The 24,590-nt window shown below is 39.4% G+C and overlaps 1 protein-coding gene across 3 annotated transcripts in view; it reads right to left on the bottom strand.

Annotated features, from left to right (window-relative positions):
* CLCN5 (chloride voltage-gated channel 5) overlaps positions 1-24,590 on the bottom strand; it is a 41,128-nt gene that overhangs the window by 12,708 nt on the left and 3,830 nt on the right. Inside the window, exons 1-4 of one of the 3 annotated variants that reach the window (XM_008055313.2) lie at positions 12,288-12,487; positions 9,911-10,062; positions 7,198-7,297; positions 3,201-3,388 (exon numbers count right to left, since the gene is read on the bottom strand). In XM_008055313.2, the coding sequence (XP_008053504.1) occupies positions 3,201-3,388; positions 7,198-7,297; positions 9,911-10,015 (393 nt within the window). In that variant the 5' untranslated portion in view covers positions 10,016-10,062; positions 12,288-12,487. Of the gene's footprint in view, positions 1-3,200; positions 3,389-7,197; positions 7,298-9,910; positions 10,063-10,361; positions 10,602-12,287; positions 12,488-24,590 lie in introns of those variants that run through there. The other 2 variants (XM_008055314.1, XM_008055312.2) reach the window with 2 other exon arrangements.

Genomic DNA, 24,590 nt, shown 5'->3' with positions numbered 1-24,590 from the left:
CAGCTAATTTTTTGATTTATTGTAGTGATGAGATCTCACCAAGTTGCCCAGGTGGGTCTCAAACCCGCGGGTTCAGGCAATCCACTCACCTCAGCCTCCCAAGGCGCGGGATTACAGACTAAGCCACTGAGCCCAGCTAAAATTTACTTTCTTTATGAGTGCTTTGATAGGTTTTTGTGGTCAAACATATATGATTCCATGTTTATTTTACCAAGAGTCTTAACAACCCTCCACCTTTTTTTGGAATGGCCGCACCCTTGCTACACATTTGAAGTGAAGATTAGATGTAATGTTTCATTAAATTCACGTTTGGCTACTTACCTTGGTGCCAAATTTTCACAGGAGATTCTAATGACAAAATTCCTGGATTTTTTTCCTTTTCTTTTCTTTTTATTTTTGATTTGGGGTGTCACTCTGTCAGCCAGGCTGGAGTGCTGTAGCATGACCATTGCTTACCACAGTCTCAATCTCCTGGGCTCAGGCGATCCTTCTGCCTCAGCTTCCTGAGTAGCTGGGACTATAGATGTGCCACCAAACCTGGCTAATTTTTTATAGAGACGAGGTCTTGTTATTTTGCCTATGCTAGTCTCAAACCCCTGGGTTCAAGCAATTCTCCTGCCTCAGCCTCTCAAACTTCTGAAATTACAGGCATGAGCCACCACACTTGGCACTTTTCTTTTTTGAATTTGTTTTTTATTGTATATGTTTAAGGTATACAGCATGATTATAGATAGATACACAGATAGATAGAAATGATTATTACAGTCAAACGAACTTACATGTCCATCACCTTTCATAGTTTCCTTTCTTTGTATGTGTGGTAAGAGCACCTAAAATCTACTCTCTTAGCAAATTCTCAGTATACAATATTATTAACTGTAGTCCTCATATTGTACATTGGATCTCTAGACTTACTCAACCTATCTAACTGCACATTTATACCCTTTGGTGGACTTCTTTTCATTTCCTCCTCCTCCTTGCCCTAAGGAACTGCCATTCTACTCTGTTTCTGTTTATTCAACTTTTTTGTAAGATTTTGCATATAACGATTATATCTTTGAGAGAATTTTGCTACCACAGACTCAGTAACAACTGTACAAATAGAAAGTTTTGGACCCCGATGATGTTAGATATTACAAAGAATAAAATGGCAGCAGCTACAGTTTTGTGATTATTCCCCTATTATACATGAAGTGTACCATAAAAGAAATCTCCTTTTGACCATCAGTAAGGATTCATCAACATTCAAGGGCTTGCAAATAGTCATCATACCTTACAAAAAGCTTTGAAGATTAGGAGGTTATACTTGTTGGTAGAAACATTAGGAGTTGAAATTCACTCAAATTACATGAAATATAAAACTCAATGTATTTTTGATTTTTTAAAACTTAAAACAGCATTAAAATAATTCAATGACCTAGACAAATAGAGCCAGAACACTCAGGTTTTTTTCTGAGTTGTAAGTATGACACAGGTTTTCTATTACCTTAGTCCCTCAGAGGAACAGGAACTAGGAAGGAAGAAGATTCTAGAGGTATGAAGCAAAGAGGGAAAGGGAGTGAAAGGAAAGTAACTGAAACTGGTCAGAAGCAGAGACCAGGAGGCCACATTCTTGGTATTTGGAGAAGGTTTCTTAAAACCTAGAAAACTCTTTCCTGAGGAAAAGATTTCATTCATAAAAAGGAGAACCAGAGAAATTTATCACTCAAGTAAATCTCAAGCTCCAGTTTAAAAGTAACTGTTGAAACACTTGTACACACAAAGAGCTATAAAGGGAGTCTTGTAGTAATAGAACAGTTCTAAATCTCGACTGTGGTAGTGGTTTCACAAATCTATACGAGATAAAATTGCAGAGAACTACATGTGCATTTGCTTTCCATTTCTTTAATAATTATTTACACTTAATTTTTGAAAAAAATATTTCCTCCAAATATTCAGGAAAAACTGATGCTCTGGGAAGGCACATAGCATTTATTCTATGGTTTCACCTACCCACTGGCATGATGACCTCACTCCAGTTCAAAAACCACAGACCTCAACTCTCTCAAACATACAGTATATATCTAATCCTCTTATTGAATCCTTTCCCCAAGCCAATATGCATAGTCATATATGTACATAAACACTCAAGCCTGTAATCCCAGCACTTTGGGAGGATGAGGTGAGAGGATTGCCTGAGCCTACGGGTTCAAGAATAGCCTGGGCAACTTGACGAGACCTCGTCTCTATAATAAATTAAAAAATTAGTCAGGCGTGATAGCACATGCCTGTAGTTCTAGCTACTCCTTAGAAGGCTGAGGCAGAAGGATCACTGAAGCCCAGCAGGTCAACGCTGGGGTGGCCATGAGTGAGCCACTGCACTACAGCCTGGGCAACGGAGTAAGACTCCAACTCAAAACAAAAAACAAAAACAAAAACAAAAACACACAAAACAAACAAAAAAGTACAAACACAGCCTAGTTTTGTCTCCCTCACTTCAGCAACAGAGTGGATGAGTAAGCAGTGAACTAAGTTGATACCTGTCTTAGTTGGTATAAGTCAAGCTGGAAACAGGAGTTGAAAGGCTTTTGTTTTGTGTGCTTTTGTTTTCAATGGAGAGAGTTAACATATAATTGGGTATAAGAAGGGTAAGAATCTGAAAAACAAACTTACTTTTACATCAAAAAACATATGCTAGAAGACAAGGACAAATGAAAATCGTGATTTGATCACAAAATAAGATGACAGGCAATTTTATTCCTGGGTTTCTGTTATTTTGACATGGAATATGTCATAATTTTTTCAATATTCTCATGCAATGCTCAGGGAAAATCAATTCTGGCAGCTATACAACAAACACATTTTTAACCCACTCCATCTTTTGTTAGAAATTATAGCTTACCTGCTGGCTGTCTCTGACATTTCTGCTGAAATTATTAGGAAAAGATAAATTCAGTTGCACTATGTATTAATAACTAAGAAGAAACACCAGACTTCTTTAAAACAGATATTTTAAACATAAGCATCAAACAACTCCACGTGTCAGAAGAGATGAAAATAGAGCTGCAATTAAACCACAGGGAAAGGCAGCTGGTGCTGGTTCCCCTTTTTGTGAAAAGAAAAATAGCTGAAGATTCCATAATTGTTTTAAGTACAGTAGAAGAAATGAAATAAATGTGAGAATAAAATTCAGTAGTTCAGAAATCATCACTACATGTTACCTCATCTGTGCTGATGATAAGCTGGGACCAGCTATTCCACTCTGGGCATTTGTCTCTGTCTTCAAAGGTGACGTGGTCAGAGTTCCAGCAACAATGTTCATGGTTAAACCAGAATCCCCCCGTGCATATACCTTCTTTTAAGTCTGTCATCCAATGAGCAGAGATGTCTATCAAACCAGCTAAAGAGCCTGATGTTGGGGGAGGGAGGGAAAGGCCAAAGTTCAATTCAATTTCTGAAACTCTGGTAATCAGAATAAGCTTGGTCAGAGAAAACAAGGGAAAAGGAATCAAAACAGATGAGCACATACTTTCCCATTCTATCTGCAACGTCTTATCTGATTGCTTGCTTGCTTTTCACTTATTATTTCTGTGTCAAATGCTGGTATTTGTAGAATTTCTATATAAGAGGGACTTAGGGAAAGCAAAATGGTTAGGTGGGAGCAAAGGGGCTAGTGGATTCATCAAGTTGAGCTAAGAGGGCAAAGACACTACCTTTGACTCCGAGTTTATGAATACTAATCCATATAAAGATTATTTTATTCTCACTATATACATAAGATTGAGAAAACATGCATTGTTCACACTAAAAAACATTCTATATTTATTTGAGATGGTGTGGGGAGGAGAGTCAACAAAGATTGTAGGGAGAAAGGCTAAGATTTGAGAGCAACATTGTGCGCCACGAACAAGGGAATTTGAGCAATGGCAGGAAGGCATTCTAGGCTAAGGAAATTAAGTTTATTAAAGCAAATTGTGACGTGCATGAAAGGTTAGGCAAAGCTGTAGACATATCGAAGCTTCCTGCACCTAGGACATGAACATTCTTTTTTTTTTTTTTTTTTTTTTAGTTGGAGTCTCACTCTGTCGCGCAGACTGAGTGCAGGGAAACGCTCCCGGCCACTGCAGCCTCGACCTGCTGGGCTCTGGCAATCCTTCCATCTCAGCCTTCCAAGTAGCTGGAACTACAGGCACGCGCTACCACGCCTGGCTAATTTTTTGATTTATTGTAGAGATGAGGTCTTGCCAAGTTGCCCAGGCAGGTCTCGAACCCGCGGGCTCAGGTAATCCACTCACCTCAGCCTCCCAAGGCATGGGATTACAAGCTGAGACACCGAGCCTGGCTGATATGAACATTCTTAAGCTTTCTTAGTGAGAAGTAGCAAACAATATTATACGTAGAACATTCAACAAAGAAAATTATGAGGAAATGAATAGCAAACTGGAGACATATGCACTACGGCTAGTAGACTGATGGGGTTAAGACAGTTATAGTACTTTAGATTCTGGCCTTTTCATCATTTCTGTTGCCCAGATGAAGAAACTCTGGCATAAAGAAATTAAATGGCTCAGAATCGTGCTTTAGGGAAACAGTAAAGCTATCATAAAATTCACAGCCCCTGAATTCCCAGACTGTTTCTGCATTCAGACACACTGCTTCTATTGTTGCTCTCCAACGTTTGAAAACAAAATACCCTGTGTGTACAAGGGAAAGAAAAATATTCACTGACCACCTAGTGACAAGAAATACATTAAGAAGTTGAGGATATTACACCTACATTCCAACAGGCAGGAGGCCATGTCATGTATATGTTTTGGTAGGTGCTAAAAGCGTTAACACAGGTTATTTACATACTTGAAGAACCTAGTCAAATCTAACACATTGTTTGACGCCTTCTCTAGGTCACTCTGGACTCCAGCTTTCGCCAACTTCTAATGTTTATTGCACTTACCACCTGAATTCAGAAGTTACCGTGATATTATATAGTTTGGCTTGTTCTCTGGTTGTTTTGTGTGTGGTATGTCTTATTTTACCTAAAACTGGTATCCTCAATCCTGTCTTCTCTTCTCCTTCTACCTCTCCTCCTCCTCCTCCCAATTGGTTTTCTTCTCTGGTTACAAATTTTATTAGGTTTCCACTACCCCGAAGAATAAAATACTGTCCCTTGTCCTTGTTACCATTTCAAGCCTTTGCCCTTCCTCTTTCTGATGACTACCAAAACTTCTATGCTGGCTGTCTTCCCTTGAAATCTAGCTCCTGATATTTCTCTGAGATAGTTTTTCAAAGTCATTGCTGTGCTCCTAACTGCTAGACTGTATAATCTTTTCTTAGCCATCTTACCTCTCCTCAGCCTCTTTGCAATACTAAGCATTACAGACCACCAGATCTATTATAGCTCCCAACTGGCCAGACCATGTTCTCTCTCTTGTAAGAGCCAGAGACAGAATTCACACCTAAGGTCATGAGTTGACAAACTCTGGCCTGAGAGCCAAATTCTACCTGCCTCCTATATTTGCAAATAAAGTTTTCCAGGTCACAGCCAGGCTCATCTGTTAACCTATGGCCTATCACTGTTTTGTGCCACATTGGCAGAATGGGGTGGGTGGTACAGAGACCATTTAGCCCACAAATCTCAAAACATTTACTATCTGGTTCCTCAACAGAAAAAAAAGATGGCCAACCCCTGTCCTAGACAATTAGTGAAAACCCAGCTATGAATGAGTCATTCCTCATTTGCTGCAGAAATTTTCTACTCCATGGCTCATGAATTATTCTCTCTCAGCAGCATTAACAACTGGGTGCCGTGCTAACAAGTTTTATATAACAAAGCTATTATATGCTATATCTCACTTAATCCTTATAGCACACTTCTAATGTAGGGACTTTTATTATCTCCATTTTACAGATCGGTAAATGAAAGCTTCCAGGGGTTAAAAAATTATCAAAGGTGACAAAATCAGCAAGTAGTGAGGCTGGGATTCAAATCTAGGGGGCCTAAAGCTAGAGTCTGTGCTGGCTGTTAACTACCATTTTATACTCCCCACCTCCAGGTTTCCTCCATAACTCTTGTTTCAGCTCTTCCTAGGTCCTCTCTATTAATGCCATAAAGACACACCTCTTGGCGTTTCTGCCTGGTATCCTTGGCTCTCTGCTTTCCCCATGGGAGGGAAAGTCTGCTTGGGAACTTGCTTAAAAGCTGTATTTGCACTACAATTAGACTATTTTTAGTGAGATTATATATTATTTGGAGTGGTGGGGGAGGATAATGGAGCTTATAGGAAAAGGTGGCACCATCCCACCCTACAGCCACCATGAAAGACTGAGATGATAAGCGCTCTATGAGTATGAGCCCTATCATACATGCTTTTTCTGTACCACCAAATGAGAGAGTAGATGTTTAAGAAATATCTATGAAATGTCTCTGGAAGTTCTCTTCCACATCTCTCATAAATTCCATGCAGTATATGTTTTTTTTAAAAAAAACCTGTCTCCTACAGAAGGGATTTTCCTCAAAACAAGCATTGAAACACAGTGCCAAAATCACCTTAAAATGGATAAGAGCTGGGGGGGGGCTGGGGACACACCTCATTAACAAGGGTACCTACCTAATGAACATTTGCATACCTAACCCTGAATTGTACCCCACATCTTTATTTTGTTTTATTTTTATTTTTTGAGTTGGAGTCTCACTCTGTCACCCAGACTGGAGTGCAGTGGCACGCTCCCAGACACTGCAGCCTCGATCTGCTGGGCTCCGGCGATCCTTCCACCTCAGCCTTCCAAGTAGCTGGAACTACAGGCGCGCGCTACCACGCTCAGCTAAATTTTTTTTTTTTAATTGTAGAGATGAGGTCTTGCCAAGTTGCCCAGGCGGGTCTCGAACCCGCGGGCTCAGGCAATCCACTCACCTCAGCCTCCCAAAGTGCGGGATTACAGGCTGAGCCACCGAGCCCGGCTCCACATCTTTAAAATAAAAAAAAAGTAATAGATATTTTGTAGTGTACAAATGTATTTATGAGTACTTCCTCATTTATTTAAGGCAGGTGATTCGGGTATTAGTATCCCGTTACAGATGGGGACACTGAGCTTCCGAAAAATTCACCAACAATTCATTTCAGGTAGGAAAATATGGAAGTTGACTCTCAGTTTATGACTTGGGAAGGGGACATATCACAGTTTTAGGAGACTTGTTTTGAAAACTAACATAGTTTGCCATACCTGCTAAAAGTCCAATAAGGAGCATCAACAACCAGCCGGAGAAAGCATCACTTACACTGTGAATTAAGGCCCATGTTGACTCTTTGCTTTTATTTGTAATCTAGAGAAAAATGAGAAAATATTGGTACACTCTATACACACCCTTTTTTCACCTCAAAATTGCTCAATAAACAAGTACAAAGACAAAACACCTGGGAATAGAGACCAATTTAGAGTTACTTCTCACATAATCTTTAGCAGGACCAATTTCACCAACAATTTTGAGGTTTACTGAATTCACCTTCATCTACAGAACTGTAATGCCCACCCACAAGTATCTTATTTATAGGGATTACCCATTCAGCTGCTCATTTCTTATAGCATCAACCTGTTTGGTTATTGCAGTGGTTTCTTTCTGTTCAGGATATCAGATATTCCAAGAATGATCTCTTGACCCACAGCAAACAGTTCATTGTTTTTCAAAGAATTAATAAACACAGGCTTATTTGAGAAATAAAAGCACAGTTTGAGGTTTACTACCTGTGGTCCAGGGCAGGCAAATTCCAAGACTTGATCCAAAAAACCCCTAATTGTACACTGATCACAGATACTAGGTGATATCAATTATGCATCTCTTTCACTTTCAAAAATTTGCTGGCAATATCTGAGGCTATCAGGAGGTACAATACATTTTATATTTTAGGTCCTACCCTTCAGTGTTCAAATTTTTAAAACCAGTGTTCTGACAGCTTTGTCACTGGTACTTCCCTTTTTTTGTACCTCTCTTTCTTTCTTTCTTTTTTTTTTTTTTTTTTTTTGAGTTGGAGTCACTCTGTCACCCAGACTGGAGTGGAGTGGCCACTCCCAGCCACTGCAGCCTTGACCTGCTGGGCTCCGGCAATCCTTCCACTTCAGCCTCCCAAGTAGTTGGAACTACAGGCGTGCACTACCACGCCTGGCTGATTTTTTGATTTATTGTAGAGATGAGGTCTCACCAAGTTGCCCAGGCAGGTCTCAAACCCGCGGGCTCAGGCAATCCACTCACCTCAGCCTCCCAAAGTGTGGGATTACAGGCTGAGCCGCTGAGCCAGCCTGTACCTCTATTTCTTATCCTTGAAACAGTGACTTAGCTACTCCACCTTCATTCACAGCAACATCACATATAATAAATTATTCTAAAAATTTCAAAAGCTGTTTTGAAATTGATTTTGACCCATGACTCTAAGTTTCCAACTTCAGTGCTAAAAACGAATAAGGGTATATTTTTCCCTGTGACATTGTTTCCTTTCTGATGATGAATAGTTAATATTTAAAAAGCCCCCTTAGACCATTTGATAAATACCTTTAATTGGTTTTAGATTATTATTAAAAGGCATCATTGTCTCAGATGCAACCATTAATATAAAGGGAAATGCACCCTTGTCATATCATAGGTGACTCTCATAATTTGAATAACAAGTTGAATACGCAATTGATGATGAACTGAACTCTGATAGCAGAAATTTTAAATAAAGCCTGCCTGATGAATTGATATGATAGAAAGGGTGTGTGTGTGTGTTTCCAAATAGAAGAAATCCTATGAAAAACATAGAATGCTTTATGGAAATCAGCTTCCTGAATTGTGATAAGAAAACTAAGTGGAATCACCACAAATCTGAAGATTAAAAAGGAGTTAAAAACCTGTACCTGGAACAACCTGACTCTCGGGTTTAGGTGGCTGTGAGAAAACCAGTCAGGAGTTGGGAAAGGCTTAAGAATGAAAAGCAATTACCACCTGACTGCTCAGGAGATTTGGCTCTGAGAGGAGGAAATCATGAACTTGGGAGAGAATGGGGTTAGCTTTTAAAAAATTGCATTTTAAATTTGGAGTACAAGCAGAAATAGTAAGAAATACCTACTGTGGGTTGAAGAAGTGAATCACCTTCTGAGAATCTCTGGTGCTAGATACCTTCCTTTCTAATAAGCTCTCCATGTGGCCCTGACACAAACTAGAAATTGTGAGTCTCTAATTTACATAAGATATACAGCAACAAGTTAAAAGCAAATGAGTTTGGCAGAGTGCTCTGGGAGGTGGTCACAATACTTTGAAAAGAGGAAAGTGGGGACATTCTCTTGCCAAATTCAAAAGAACTGGTGCCATAGTTATTAGGAATATCACATTAAATTAACGTTCTTAATTTGAATTTGATTGGTCTTGTGGTTTTGTTGGAATTGAAAGTGTAAGTTTACTTTCGTTTTATGGCTGTACAAGAGCAATAATCACAAGGAGTTTGTTTTGTATGCTTCAGTAAACACTAGGGTTCTGAGAATATTTCTTTTATTCCTTTTTTAAAAAGTCCATTTACTTTTCTTAGTTTTAAAAATCCTGCATCAAGAAAAAAACCATAAAAGGGATATGAATGGAAAAGAAAGATCTTTGACGTTTACTTTGCCACCCTCCTCCAAGTTTGTTTTCACCACTCTACAGAGGCATTTACACCCATTTCAGGGCTGTAAGGATCCTTTCTCGACTATTTACTATAGCAAGATAAGTCATCATTAAACACAATTTAAAAACAGGATGAAAACCATATGTCTTTAAAATTAAAAATACATTTCAAAATGAAATCCTACACTGCCAATAGAAACCAGATTCAGCCACACACAGGGCTGAAGAAAGAAAACAGAAAGCATACATATCTTCAATTTCTTCTTGTGGTGTTTCCTAACACTCCTGTACCATCTTTCGTCTTACCTCTCGATGCCTATCCCGGTCTCGAGACTTCTCTCTCACCCAATCAATTGTATTGAAATCATCATAGGTCCCTACACCAGGGATTGGCTCCTCCAAGAAGTCCATGATTCTATTTGAAGAACCTATTCCACCACCATTATATGACTTGTCCTCTGTATTGAATGCGAAACAGACATTAGTACTTCAGACACTTAACATTTTGTTTTTGAGTTGGAGTCTCACTCTGTCGCCCAGACTGGAGTGCAGTGGCCGCTCCCGGCCACCGCAGCCTCGACCCGCTGGGCTCTGGCGACCCTTCCGCCTCAGCCTTCCGAGTAGCTGGAACTACAGGAACGCGCTACCATGGCCGGCTCTTAACATTTTTAATACTTTCTTTCTGAGCTCCAAAAGGTAAGCCCTTAAACCATCAGATTACTACAGTTAAGGTGTGCTGACAAAGTAGTATAGTCACCTGGTGGGCACACTCATCACATTCAGAGGTTTTTGTGGTCCAGGCACAAAATGATGAGTGGCTAAAGTGAATGGAAAGGGACAGATGAGAGTGACAGTACAAAGAGAGAAAAGACGGGAGTTGATGTGCAAGGGAAAGGATTTACGAAATAAAAGACAAAAAGGAACTTGGAGCAGCTTAGGTATTTCAGTTCCTGGAAGGGAGACAAAAGGGTCAAAGGTCTTTGTAGACATATCAAATGGAGAACTATTTTACATTTATAAGGCAGTAATTCAGTCCTATGAGATGGCTTTTGCCTGACTGGGGACTCCAAAGAGTTAAGTTGGCCGAAAGGTACACATTTCCCTTCCATTGGTATAAGACTGCATCCCTGACATAATGGACTTGTAGAAACTCTTTTTATATATGTCAGAACAGTCTAAGATTTACAAACAGAGATTTCAAAAACAGTGCATGGCTCAGTGATGAAATGCCCATCCCTGATCCTTCAACTAGAAGAAACATATCCATTTGCCCACCTATGAATCATAGTCCCTTATCTGCTTCACTTTTGACACTTCTATTACAACTACTTATGCATACGTTTTATCTTCCCTTCTAGACTAGAAGCTCTTTGCTGGTAGCCCTATATCTGATTTATCATTGCTTCTCCACAATGTCTAGCACAAATCCAAGATTCAATAAATACCAACTGAACCAAAATTTTTTTGATGAATGGCAGAGATGGAGAAATTTTTAAACTCACAAGTGGTACTCATACAAGGCTTAACAAACTTGATCAAAATATTTCTGCAATATCATCTGATGGAACAATATTTTGCTATTAAACACAAAATGTAAAACAGTACTGATGAATTTATGCAAACGCACACTGGGGAAAAATGCAGAGTAATGCCATCATTTAATTCTCCCAGCCAAAGCTCACATTTGCAGCACTAACTTTGGCAGGGCCAAAGCTTCTCGAGACTGTTTGGTAATGAATCCCTCTGCAGAGAAGGCCCAAGAGGGACCCTTCTGCAACCCCATCTTCACATAAACTCCTAAAAGACAACTTCAGCACTTTCAAGTTTGAAGGAACATCCCAAGCTGTACCTAGTTTCCCCACTCTAAGTCTTCTGAATATCTAAGTCAGCACAGCTTTCACAAGCAATGTGCACATTTGAAGGGAAAAGCTCTGTAGAGTCTAAATCATCTGTAGGGTGGGGGTAGGTGGGGGATGGAGTAGAGAAGGTGAACAAGTTAATCTTAAAACCCCAAACCAAAGTCCTTTCCATATCTTCACTCGTACCTGGCTGTAAAATGGATGGCTGCTGAATCACCAGCCCAGCATTTCCTATCATGTCAGTGTCATACTGATAAAGATGAAAGCTGGTATATTGCTTGAGAGCTTAGAGGGGGAAAGCCAGCGAGGAAATGAGGGCAGAAAGAGTGTGAGTATGTGTGGGGGGCCTGGGGAGCTGTTTCAATTCTCAACTAAAATGCTAACATGAACACAGGACACCAAACAACCAGACATTTACTTTCTAAGGCAGGTTAAAGCTTCCATTGAATTTGCTCTGGCTTAAGAGTTCTTTCAGAAGTGGGGGGAGGGAAAGATTTTGTGAAACTGATTTTACAAAGCATCTAACAGCTATCTAATGTTACACTATATATCAAATTAAGCCCTCGACTTTAAGAATATTAAGGCAAAATGAAGATCTGCAACAGCTTCCAGCAGAAAAGAAAGAATCCTATTACATCACTAGGTAACATGAGCACCGCATCATCCTCCTTTGTAGTCCAGTCTCCTGTTAGAAACGCAATTGTCAGGCCACTCTCAAGGAGCAGGCAGTGATTAGAATCTTACAACAGACTGTTTGCTATTCTCCAGACCCCCTGTTCCCGGGGGGCATGCTTCAGTCCTTGGTCGGGCTCAAGTCTGCTTACCTTCAATCACAGTTTCCTTTTTTTCTGCCTCAAGGAAGAAATAACCTTGGCAGCCCGCATTTGGTCATTTAGGCTGAGGAGCTTTTACAGAAGGAGCTCCACTCTGAAGTGCTTTAGAAGGGCACTTGCTGCGTTCTCTGCCTTTCACAGCAACAAACGCCACCTAAAGAACTACCAGTGTTCCCTGGCGGTCAGAATGTGATGTCACTGTTGGAATCACGTGACCAGACCCTTGGACCAGCCTTGGAGAAAGGAAGATTTTTAACCGGGCACAGAAGCCTTAAAGATGTAGTCTCATCTAAACAAATGCCATCAAACCGGGGCAGTCGGGTCAGCTCAGAAAACTGGAGTCCAGACAAGTCTTAGTCTTCAGACCTCATTTAGCAGAAGTCCAAGAAGATACTAGTTATAGGGGTCCTAAGTATAAAAGGAAGAGAGGCAAATATAGAAAAGGTTCTTTTTTAAAAAAATGCACTGGATCGCACTAACATGGGTAAGGTCTCACAATCATAATGTGAGTGAAAGATACCAGACACAAAAGAGCACACAGCATAATTACTCTATTCCTGTAAGTTCAAAATCAGACAAACCTAAATTATATTGTTTTTAGGATGCAAATGTAAGTGATTACATTACAAAGAGAAGCAAGCAAATGACAAAAATAAAGTGCTACCCAGAGGAGAAGGTCACTGTCTGGTAAGAGCACGTGTCCGCAAAGAGGGTCATTGTCTGGAAGAGACTAGTTTCTGGAACGCTGGTCATTCTTCTTGATTTGGGAAGTGGTTACTGGAGTATTCACTGTATAATTATTCTTTTAACTGTACACTTACGTTTTATGTCTCTCTATATATACAATATAATTAAAGAAAAACTTGAAAAACTGAACTTACTATACAAGGTCAGCTCTTTAATAGCACCCAGTCACTTTGAAAACCCAGAGTACAGTCAGGAAAATGAGTTGTTTCTTAGTCGTAGTGCTCTACCCAGAAAGCAATGACAACTCTGATATTCATTAATCCAACCTGGGTGAAAGTAGCTAATTCAGCCCTGACAATAAATTCACTACAATATTTCCACTGTTTTTAAGGCTTTCCCATCTCCAGCTGAATTATGAAGGCTATTTTTAAGCAGGTCTTAATTAATTGTGCAATAGGGCCAGTTCAGCAAAGAAAAATAAAATTGCTATCTCCCAACTCCCTAAGTGAATCTGCAGGACAGCCACTGTTAAACATTAACCCAGTCACAGTGTGCTTTAATAATCACAGCCTAACTATCAGGCTTTGAAAAGTTGTTATTAATCTCATCAATTCTTAAGGCTTGATGCATCCTGAAATGCCAATACAACAAAACCTTATGAAATATGAGGTAATGCATGAAACCTGTAGGCTTCAGGCCATCATTATTATAACATCTCACTCTCTTGATAAACTAATCTAGCATTAATGAGGAGAACTGAAGTGAAGTGGCAACTGATAGTATTAAGTGGCCATGAGCTATACTGAAGTAAAAAGCAAAAGCTATTTGCAGCCCAACTGTGATTGTCTTATACAATCAAGCATATGTATCTCTTATTCAAAGAAGGTAACATGCTCAACTTTTTAAGCCTCCTTCAAAGTCGTTCTTTATAAAACATGAATTTACCTCTAGTAGTAGCTGAATTCCACTACAGAATTCACTTACATTATCACATATGACTTATTAGATTATTTCACACTTCAGCAGCTATAATAGTTAGCAGTTAATTTAGCAAACATACTAACTTTTTTGCTACTTAAAAATATACAATTCTATGGATTGTCTCGCTGGTGCCATGTTATTTTTTTGCCATGTTATTAATTTTTAATGAAAGTTCATGTGTTTTTCAAATGCTTTATCAGTGCTACTAGGGTAGAGACTTTTTTATTCCATGTAAAGTTACTTCCTTTGAAAACTAGAGAGCTGGTAGCTATGGTGGAGTCCTCAAACTAAAATGAAATGTAATTACCATTTAGATAAGAAATGAGACACCAGTGTGCAGAGTTTGACATACTATATTTATTTTATTCTTTTCTACCCTCCATTCTCTTCTCTGACAGATCTGTAATCTCTAACATGTGTTCATTATACAGACTGCCTAGTGTAGGCCAATTGATCACTGTGAAAATAACACAAAGAAATGCTTATCAATTTTTAGCATATCCTATGATTAAAAACATATAATAACAGAATTAATATATAGGATAAGCAAAGTTATCTTTCTGAAACACAGCTCTGGCTAGATTATTCCCCAATTTCTAAAACGTCAGTGGCTCCTACAGCAGTGTTTTGAAAACATGTAGCACACAAAGACCCCTTAATGGGTATTTGGCACAAATGTGGACCAGGAATTTTTAAATAGTCATCACATTTTTTTAGACTAGGAAAATATTTTAAAATGTATGATAATGATGACAATGACATTGCTATTATTTTATGTTTCACCAATGAGACAGATTAAACTGGTTGCACTCTTTCATCAAGTATCTATAGCTGACTTGATGACAAATAGCTTAAGCTGTTGGTCATATTCCACATTCAGTTGGTTTCTTTTCTTAGCATTTTTAAATTTAGTAGAAAGAAAGAGTAAATTCATAACACTTAGCCGTCAAAAATAGCAACAGAGATTGTCTATTCAGGACCAACTAATGAGGCACAAAGTTACAAAATGCAAAAGGCTTTTCAAAAAAAAAGAGTGTTTTAAGAGTTTGGCGTCCAGTGTGTAAACAGCCTGCCAAGGAAGGCAGAGTAAAATCGAACAATGAGCCTAGATGTCAGATTGGGCTACTTAGGCGAGTCTAGAAAAAGTCTAACTTATCTCAAGTAAGTTTTGAAGGCATAGTGAATGCTACAATATGAAACAATGCAATGCTCTGATAGGAAAAGTATTCAAATTAAAGTACAATTAGATCTCAACATGAATAATAGAAGGAAAAGCGCTCAAAAGACTAATTCACATTGCCCGAGTCCAGGAAAAACATCCAGTAAACTAGTCAGAGGAAAAAAGTCAACATTGAAACAGCTTTCCCGTAGGTTATACTTAGGTCTAAATACTTAACAACAGGTCTTTAGAAACACACTGCTTGAGCTGGGCTCAGTGGCTCAGCCTGTAATCCCAGCACTTTGGGAGGCCGAGGTGAGTGGATTGCCTGAGCCCGCAGGTTCGAGACCTGCCTGGGCAACTTGGCGAGACCTCATCTCTACAATAAATCAAAAAATTAGCCAGGTGTGGTAGCGCGCACCTGTAGTTCCAGCTACTTGGAAGGCTGAGCGGAAGGATCACTGGAGCCCAGCAGGTCGAGGCTGTGGTGGCCGGGAACGGCCACTGCATTCCAGTCTGGGCGACAGAGTGAGACTCCAACTCAAAAAAAAAAAAAAAAAAAGAAAGAAAGAAAGAAAGAAAGAAACACACTGCTTGAATGCGGAGGCATATAAATGACTACATTTAACCTAGTTCCCATTATGGAGACCACTTTCTAATGTTTTTTTCTAAAAATCACATGGTACTTAAAACTGGAAAACACCTTAAAATACAAGAAAAAAAATCCAAATTGAGAATAATGTTTATTTCAATCTCTAACCAATATGCCATTAGAAATTTACCTAGGGGGCTGAACAGTAACTGATTAAGTGAACCAGTTAAACACTAACAAAAAAAGACAAGGGGAAAGAGGACAGGGAGAAAAAAAAAAAACAACCTCATGCACAGACCTTGAAGTACTGCTTTAGTAATATCACAGCTACATGAGGGCTCACTAATTGACAACCACCTAAAGAAACAAATAAGCACTCAAAGAAATGGGGAAGGGCTATTGGTATATCTTAAAGGTCTTGAAAACAGTCCCTTTTAAAAATGTATTTCAGCATTATAGGAGTATATTGTATTCTTGCAAGGCTGGAACCACATCTACAAAAAATTCAACGCTATGCCTAGCACACATCAGCAGATATTCATCCTGTGGTCATTTCAACATTACCTTTATTCAACAGCAAATACTAAGAGCCTATTGTATGCCACTTCTCACTTCCAAACCTGCACAAGCCCCCTTCCCTTCTGGTACTGATTCGTTCATTCTAAAACTCTCAGTAAGTCACAAATTATTTTGCATTCCATTTCACCTATATGTCTGAGAAGATATTACAGATGAAGCCTAATAATCAGTCAACCTTTGCAGGACCTTGCTATCTGGCAACCTGTGTCTCTGTTTTACTTTTCCACTTGCCCAAATCCAGTGGCCAAAAAGCAAATATTGGGGTAGCCCTCCCATCTGAGTCCTGGACAGCATGAATGGGCCACATTATGCTTTAATATACTTAGTTCGATCCCTGGGACACTTATTCAGAATGTCCATTCTGTTGGTACACAGCTGTATGCCATACTGGTTGTCAATACCGAAATACCTCAAGAGCTGTAGATAAATAACCACTCTTTCCGAGGACTCTCCTCCCACTTCCCCGCCATTGCCCAGAAACTACCAAACTTTCCCATGATCCTGTAGCTGGATTACTAGGAGGCTCCAGGGCACTGCCCCAGTGCTGTGTCTGATATCCAACCTGAACTGGTCAGTGCCTGTGTTGTTTTGAATCTCACCCCTGCAACTCATTTCATCCACTGCTTTGTTTCCTGCTCACAGCAGGTTAAAAGTTGAAGATGTCTAAGGTGCAGGAAGGACAACAAGGAAGAAACTCTGTATTCTAACCCTGCTGAGAACTAGATAATAAAAGGAATAGGGATGTGGGCCATGGAACTACAAGCCCCCCCATCCCCCAAATTTTATGATATATACAACTGAAATAAAGTTCAAGAGTTATAAGAATAATACAGAAAGGTGGCGTGGCAGAAAGAGATAGGGAAAGCTTTAGAAACAAGCATGAATCTAGGTTCTGTCATCACCTTCTGATTCTGTTTCCTATCGGATACAGCTCTATCTCTACTGGGCTGGAGACATCTGCTTGGGGTGTACATCTTTTAGGCTTTCTATTCCCAGCATTTGCTCTAATCTGAAAGTTTCCCCACTCAGCCCACTTTTATCACCAGTGGTGCCAGCATGCTAGTTGCCAGAGTTATCAGAGTTAGCAAAAACAGTCCAGGAGGATTTTGGCTTGGTATCTGCAGACTCTCATTTGACTAGAATGCTACAGAAAGCAATGCAGAACTGGAAGTAAAGGGGCCAGATTTGACAAAGTTGCTGAGAAGGCTGTCCATATAAAGCAAACAGTTTCTACTCCATTGCTTGCTCTTCATTCATTCCTTCTCAAATGTACACATTTATGGAACTGATAAGAGAATGGGGAATGTTAATGGGTAGGAAGACACTGCCTTAAAATGCTCATTACACAACACAGTGTTGGGAAATCCTTTGGGTAGCATGATCCTACTTAATAACTTGTAATTACTGTTTTAGAAGCAGCAACTCTCCAGTTCTTCTATACTAAGTCTACACTGGGTTCTCTCTATTAATCTCCAAAAAGAAGTTGGGGACAAGAAACTAGCAATTATTCTTTGGTGGGGAAAAAATTCAAGAGAGGAAATATCAATCAGGAGATTCTTCTTGGATTCCTAGGAAGAGTGTGATGCAATGGGCAGAAAACTAAGTTTTTAAAAAACATATACGTGTGTGTGTGTGTGTGTGTGTGTGTGTGTGTGTGTATAAAATGTGGATGTCATGTGGGAGTTACTCTTAAAGATATAGTTGCACCGGTGCATATCAACATGGTAATATTACTCATTGTGGCACATTCCAGTAGCAAAAACTTGGAAACAAAGTGTCCAGCAATAGGGAAAAGGAAGTAGACTGATGTGTACTGAAATAGAATAAACTCCCAGACACATTATGTGAAAAAAATAAGTCACAAAATACGAAGTAGAATTTTTTAAGTGTGTCTGTGTGGTTGAATAGAGAAAGAACTGGATTATATTAAATTATTTTTGGTGGTTGTCTCTGGAATGGGAAGAGCAGGGGGGACTTTCACATTTTATAGATATATTGTTTGAATCTTTTACAGTGAGGTAGATTTATGTGTTATATATTGATTTTGAAAAGAAAAGTAATAGTAATGCAGCTGGAAGAGTAGAGAAAGGACACTGCAAAGAGCGGACCGATATTCTGGGAGGCACTGGGATATTTATGAACAAAGCAGGTGATAGTTTCCAGTAAACACTGGGGGAAAAGTGCTGCGAGGAAGATGGCTTACTCTATTTTCAAGTAAAAATCAATAGAAAGAAAGTCATTGTGATCAGACCTATTGTCCAGCAGTGACAAGGTATAAATTCTAATCCTAGTTCCACAACTCACTAGTTGTGTCACCTTGAGCACATGCCTTAATCTCTGTGGGTTTACAGTTTTGCCATCTGTAAAGTGAGGGGTTATTAGCAAGTATGATTTTTAAGGTCCTTCCAACGTCATACTCTATCATTTTAACAATAATTTTTGTTTTGTTACTCACATATTGTATTGAACAACTTCCAAGAGGACCTTATCTTTGAGGAATTCCAAGTAGTATTTTGATTGCATAGTTATCTACGAACACTCTTCTGACAAGATCATAAATTGGTGCTACTCACAATAGCAAAAACATGGAACTAACCATGCTGCCCATCAAAAGAAGACTGGATTTTTTTTTTAAAAAGGGTACACATACACAACGGAATACTACACAGCTGAAAAGAACAAAATCATGAACTTTGCAGCAACTTGGATAGACTTAGAGTCCATAATACTGAGTAATCTATCACAGAAACAAAGAACTGAGTCCCACATGTTCTCACTCATAAGAGGACTGTGAACAGTTATAATATAAGAAGGGGACTAGCAGTAGCTAGAAACTGCCAGCGGAGGGGGGTGTGGGATTGGCAGTAGTGGGAAACTGCGGAGGGGGGCATACCTCATCAACAAGGGTACCTGCATAATGAACATTTGTATACCTAACCCTGAATTGTACCCCACATCTTTAAAATAAAAAATTTTAATAAATAAATATACACAGAGATATTTGCATCCTACTTTTCTACTTAATAAAAGGTAGCACATTTAAAAATAATTTAAAATAAAATGGTGCTACTAATCCTCACAAAAGAAAGGTAAGACTCAGCTCATCAGGGAAGTATAGGACAACTTAGTATCTCACTGAGACCCAACATTTCAGGAATATGGTTAACTATGCAGCGATATATGCTACAGTAACTAACTACAGCCCCAGACCTCAGAAATGCACCGCACACACCCCCTGAAGTACTACAGCAACCCTGTCCTCTACCATGCTATAAACTGGGAAAAAGTGGGGCTGAAAATAATCCACTCAGGTATTACAGTACTGCCAAAGGGCCTCTAAAATATATTTCCCAAAACTAAACTAAAATAAAATAAAATATATTTCCTTCAAAGAAGGGCCAAAGTGGTTTCATTAAATAAAAGCGGGGAGCCTCTAGATTCAGCTTCTGCAGATAAAGAACTTATAAGTTATTACTTTCACCCTTACATCAAGAAAAGGTTAGACAAACTGAAAAACTCATATTTCTCACACACACATTGGATAACTGAGGTTGCAGAGGAAACTCTACCCTAAAATCTGAAGTCAAGCTTATCCAAAGAGACATAGCCAAGCTCTGCTTACCTGAGTAGAAAGAGCTGGAGCCACAAACAGGTAAGAACACTTAAATGTCAGCTTGAACAAACAGCTGAAGGCTAAGTGTGGATTAGCATGAGTTAGAGAAACTCCTGGGGACCACGGTCTTAGGGGAGCTCCTACACCAAAGCTCTACCCTCAGGAACCTCACTGAGTTCTCACAGTGAAGATCCAAGGAAGAATCCCTCCAGGCTCTGACAGGGGAGGGAAAGAGTAATCGTTGTGAAATTTGCTCAAAGATTTCTCCATAACAAAGGCCTATGCTCCAGGGGAAAATACTTTGCCTGAGCCTTATCCCAGTTGGGGGAAGGGCATTCCTCCCACTCCAACCCCCTCTAGCCTTATCTCCCCTAAGGGGGGAAACCATAGTCAACATGGGCAAGGCTTCAAGAAAATACTTTGGGAATGCTGCAGTTAAGGAAGGGAGTTAGAGGACAGGGAGGACAAAAGGCTACTGGAGAAAAACGTGGCAGGTCATAACCACAAAATATAGTCCCCAAAATCACGGAGATTTAATCAAAAGACAGTAAAATTACCTCCTCCCCCATACTTTACAACCACACCAAGAGAGCTTCAGTATTATAAGAGTGGATTGCAGCTGAAAGAGCTGCAAGACACAGAATCTCTAGAATTGTCCTCAAGGACACTCAGAATCAAGAGGGGAGACAAAAACAAGGAGCTATAGGAATTTTAACCCTCTGACACCTAGTTACACCTAACATTAAACATAGCCCAACTTCTAGTACAACTCCTTTGGCCATAAACTCTAACACGGTAGAATTATACTAGAAGCCAATATCAGGAAAATAGCTGAAAAATCCCCAAATACCTGGAAATTAAACAGCATATGTCCAAATAACCCACGGGTCAAAAAAGTCTCAATACAAATTTTAAAGTATTTTGAAATAGATGAAAATGAAAATACAACATATCAAAATGTATGGGATGCAGGCTGGGTGCAGTGGCTCACACATATAATACCAGTACTTTGGGAGGCTGAGGCAGGATTGCTTGAACCCTGGAGTTAGAGACCAGCCTAGGCAACATAGTGACCTCGTCTCTACAAAAAATAAAAAAAATTAGCCAGGTGGGGTGATGTGCACCTGTAGTCCCAGCTACTAGCAAGGCTGAGGTCGAGGGATGGCCTGAGCCCAGGAGGTCAAGGCTGCAGTGAGCCATGATTGTGCCACTGCACTCAAGCCTGGGCAACAGAGTGAGACCTTTGACTTAAAAAAAAATGTGGGATGCAGCAAAACCAGTGCTTAGAAGGGAATGTATAGCATTAAATGTAAATATTAGAAAAGAAGATCTAAAATCAATAACCTTAGCTTCCATCTTAGGGAACTAGGGGGAAAAGAGAACAATGTAAGTCTAAAGTAAGCACAAGAAAACAAAAAAAGAAGAAAACAACAACAAAAAAATAAAGCAGCAATCAATTTAATTGAAAACAGGAAAACAATAGAGAATAATCAACAAAAGTAGGTTCTTAAAAGGATAGGGTTAGGGTTAGGGTTAGGGTTACGATTAGAATGAGGGACACAGTATGATCTCATGTCTAGCTTAATGTAGATACAGGTGTTAACATTTAAGTTATTTATAGATATATGTGTATACATACATAAGTATGAGTCAGTGTACATACATATATTTCCTTACTCCACTGGCTGACAGGGCCTAGAAACAACAATGGCCCTGTAGAAATAAGCATAGATAGTGCCCATGCTGTGTTTTCTAATACCATTTTCCAATAAAAGAAACCAGGGCTCAGAAATGGCTGATTCTATTACAGGGATAGGAAATATATGACATAGGCCTGAAGCATGTTGTAGTGGCAAAAAAAATAAGGAAATACTCAAAAACAACCACCACAACAACAAACCATGATGATGAGAGTATGTCAAAGGAAAACGGAGCCAAATGAAATAGCTCCCAATGGATAAAGCTGAAACAACTTGAACAATCAAATAAAGTAGTAATGGATTACAACCCAAAATAGAAAATAAAAATGTGTTCATACTGATATGAATAAATGATTAAATAAGTAAATAAATAGGTGAGAAAAGACAGATCTCCCATGCAGAACAATTCCAAATAATTTCTGTACAAACTTCCCTCTCAAGGAGATGGAGCATAACTTCTTTAGTACCTAAGTGTGATCTACACAGTGACTTCCTCCCAAAGTTCAGTATGGAAAGGGGAAAAAGAAGTAACTTTACAGTGGAGAAACCTGACAAACACTACCTCAGCCAGGTGATCAAAGTCAGCATTAACAGTGCTAAGTCATGTTGATAGTACATACCCCTTGATATGATATGGTAAGAAGGGCACTTTACCTCTGTGGTCTTCCTCTCCAAAACCCATAATTTCAGTCAATTCATGAATAAAACATCAGACAAATCCCAATTGAGAGGCGCTCTACAAACAAAATACCTGACTGGTACTCCTCAAAACTGCTAAGGTCATCAAAAACAAGGAAAGTCTAAGAAACAGTCACAGCCAAGAGGCGCCTAGGAGACACTATGACTACATGTAATATGAAATTCTGAATGAGACATTTATGTAAAAACTAAGTTAATCTGAATAAAGTATGTACTTTAGCTAGTAAAAAATAAAAATAAATGAGGGAAAGAGGATATCAATCCTAAAATCTGACCATTTTCCTATTAAGTAATGTAAACATTAAGGCCTGTGGACATCACCATAGGTCTCATTTTAAAGATTCAGCATTGAAAAAAAATTGCAGTTTATGGCCTGATAGAGCTTTGACATGGGCTACATCCCCCTCCCACAAGTTTACAAAGTAACAATAATGATTGACATTCTCCTGGGGTCTGTGTTTAGGAAAGTTCAAGAATTACAAGGATGATGGTTTCCAAAGTAGCTTTTCTTTGCCTGCCCACACAATCCACACAGTTGCTCTAGTCAGAGAGCTTAGGAGAAGCCTAACAGGTGATGAAGGTAGATTTTTTCCATAAGCTGGAACCCAAGATATTTTCCTTTGTTTTCAGTTTCTCTCTGGAGGAAAACTATGACTTTTTGGTTTACAGTGTGGCAGAACAAACAGAACTGCTTCACAATTTACTTGGTGGATTTTGAGTACTGTCAGGTTTTTTTAATACTCACATTTGAGTATTAGGATTTTTTTCTTCTCGGGGATGTTAGGAGGTTATGTTGAGACTCAGTCGGTGGTATGGGGAAACACAGCCTACCCCATAATATATGCTTAGGCTATGAAATCATCTCTGACTCTTTCCTATTTTATTTCCTATATCTAATTGGTCCTATCAAGTCCCCCTCTGAAATTTGTCCAGAACTTATCCCTTCTTCTCCATTACCACTGTCTTCATTCAGGCCTTTTGATCTTTTGCCTAGATTTTTAAAAAGTAACTGTTTTGGGCCGGTTGCAGTGGCTCACACCTATAATTCCAGCACTTTGGGAGGCCAAGGTGAGGGATTGTCTGAGCCCACGGGTTCAAGACCAGCCTGGGCAACTTGGCGAGCTCTCATCTCTATAAAAATCAAGAAAAATTAGCCGGGTGTGGTGCTGTGTGCCTGTAGTCCCAGTTACTTGGAAGGCTGAGGCAGAAGGATCACCTGAGCCCAGCAGGTTGAGGTTACGGTGGCCATGAGCATACCACTGCACTCCAGCCTGGGTGACAGAGTGAGACTCCAATTCAAAAAAAATTAAAATTAAAAAAACTGTTTCACTGGTCTTTCAATCTGCAACCTATACTTCTCCTCAATCCATCCTCCACACTGCCAAAAATTCTTTAAAACTCAAATTTGATTATATAATTCCTCTGCTTTTAAACCATTTGATGGGAGTGCCTTGGTTGCAAGATTAGGTCTAAAAGTGTACACAATCTGGACCCCACCTCGATTTCTAACTAGATCCCCTCCAGCTCTAACTGCCACCATCCTTCCCACCCTCAGGAGCCTTGGACCTCAGACAGGCAGACTCTGTGTTGCTCTCTCTTCTAGGAATGTCTCCTCATTCAACAGTTAGGAAGTCACTAGTAAAAAGACAAGGAAGTGAGCAAAAGAAAGGAATTAAAAGCTTTACTAAAACAGCACAAAGATGGGCTCATATCTGGGTGGTCCACAAATATCAAATGAATGAATGAATGAATTGCTGACCATGAAGTCCAGGCTGGAGAGGCAGACAAGTGAAAACAGATGAACTATGAGAACAGCTCTGAATATTTTCCTGTTACACCCTTTTTCTATTCCCCTGCTTTCTTTCAGATCTCCATGTTTATGTTTCTCTTAATTTACAAACTACTATAACACTACCTCAGATGCATTTAACCATGCCGTGCATAATTTATTTATTCATTCCTCATAAATCAAGCCCTCTAGCCATCTGGAAAACAAGAATCACTTTTACTGCCTTTGAAGCCCCAACTAATCTTTTTAGTACGTGCTATTTTGCCGGGTACAAAATGTAGTATTTTATGCAGTTTCACCACCATATATCAAGGACTTTGTGATCTTTTTTTCTGTTGTTGTCTTTATTAGGAAACCCCATGTGAAACCATCATATAAAGTAAGAACAATTAGAAAGCAAAGCTCTAAAAAAAAATTAGTTGGGAATGGTGGAGCACACCTGTAGTTCCAGCTACTCGGAAGGCTGAGGCGGAAGGATCGCCTGAGCCCAGCAGG

This window comes from Carlito syrichta, unplaced genomic scaffold, assembly GCF_000164805.1.
Source record: "Carlito syrichta isolate Samal-C Ts95f unplaced genomic scaffold, Tarsius_syrichta-2.0.1 Scaffold301818, whole genome shotgun sequence".
NCBI classification, from domain to species: Eukaryota; Metazoa; Chordata; class Mammalia; order Primates; family Tarsiidae; genus Carlito; species Carlito syrichta.
This window is presented reverse-complemented; position numbering and strand designations above follow the sequence as displayed.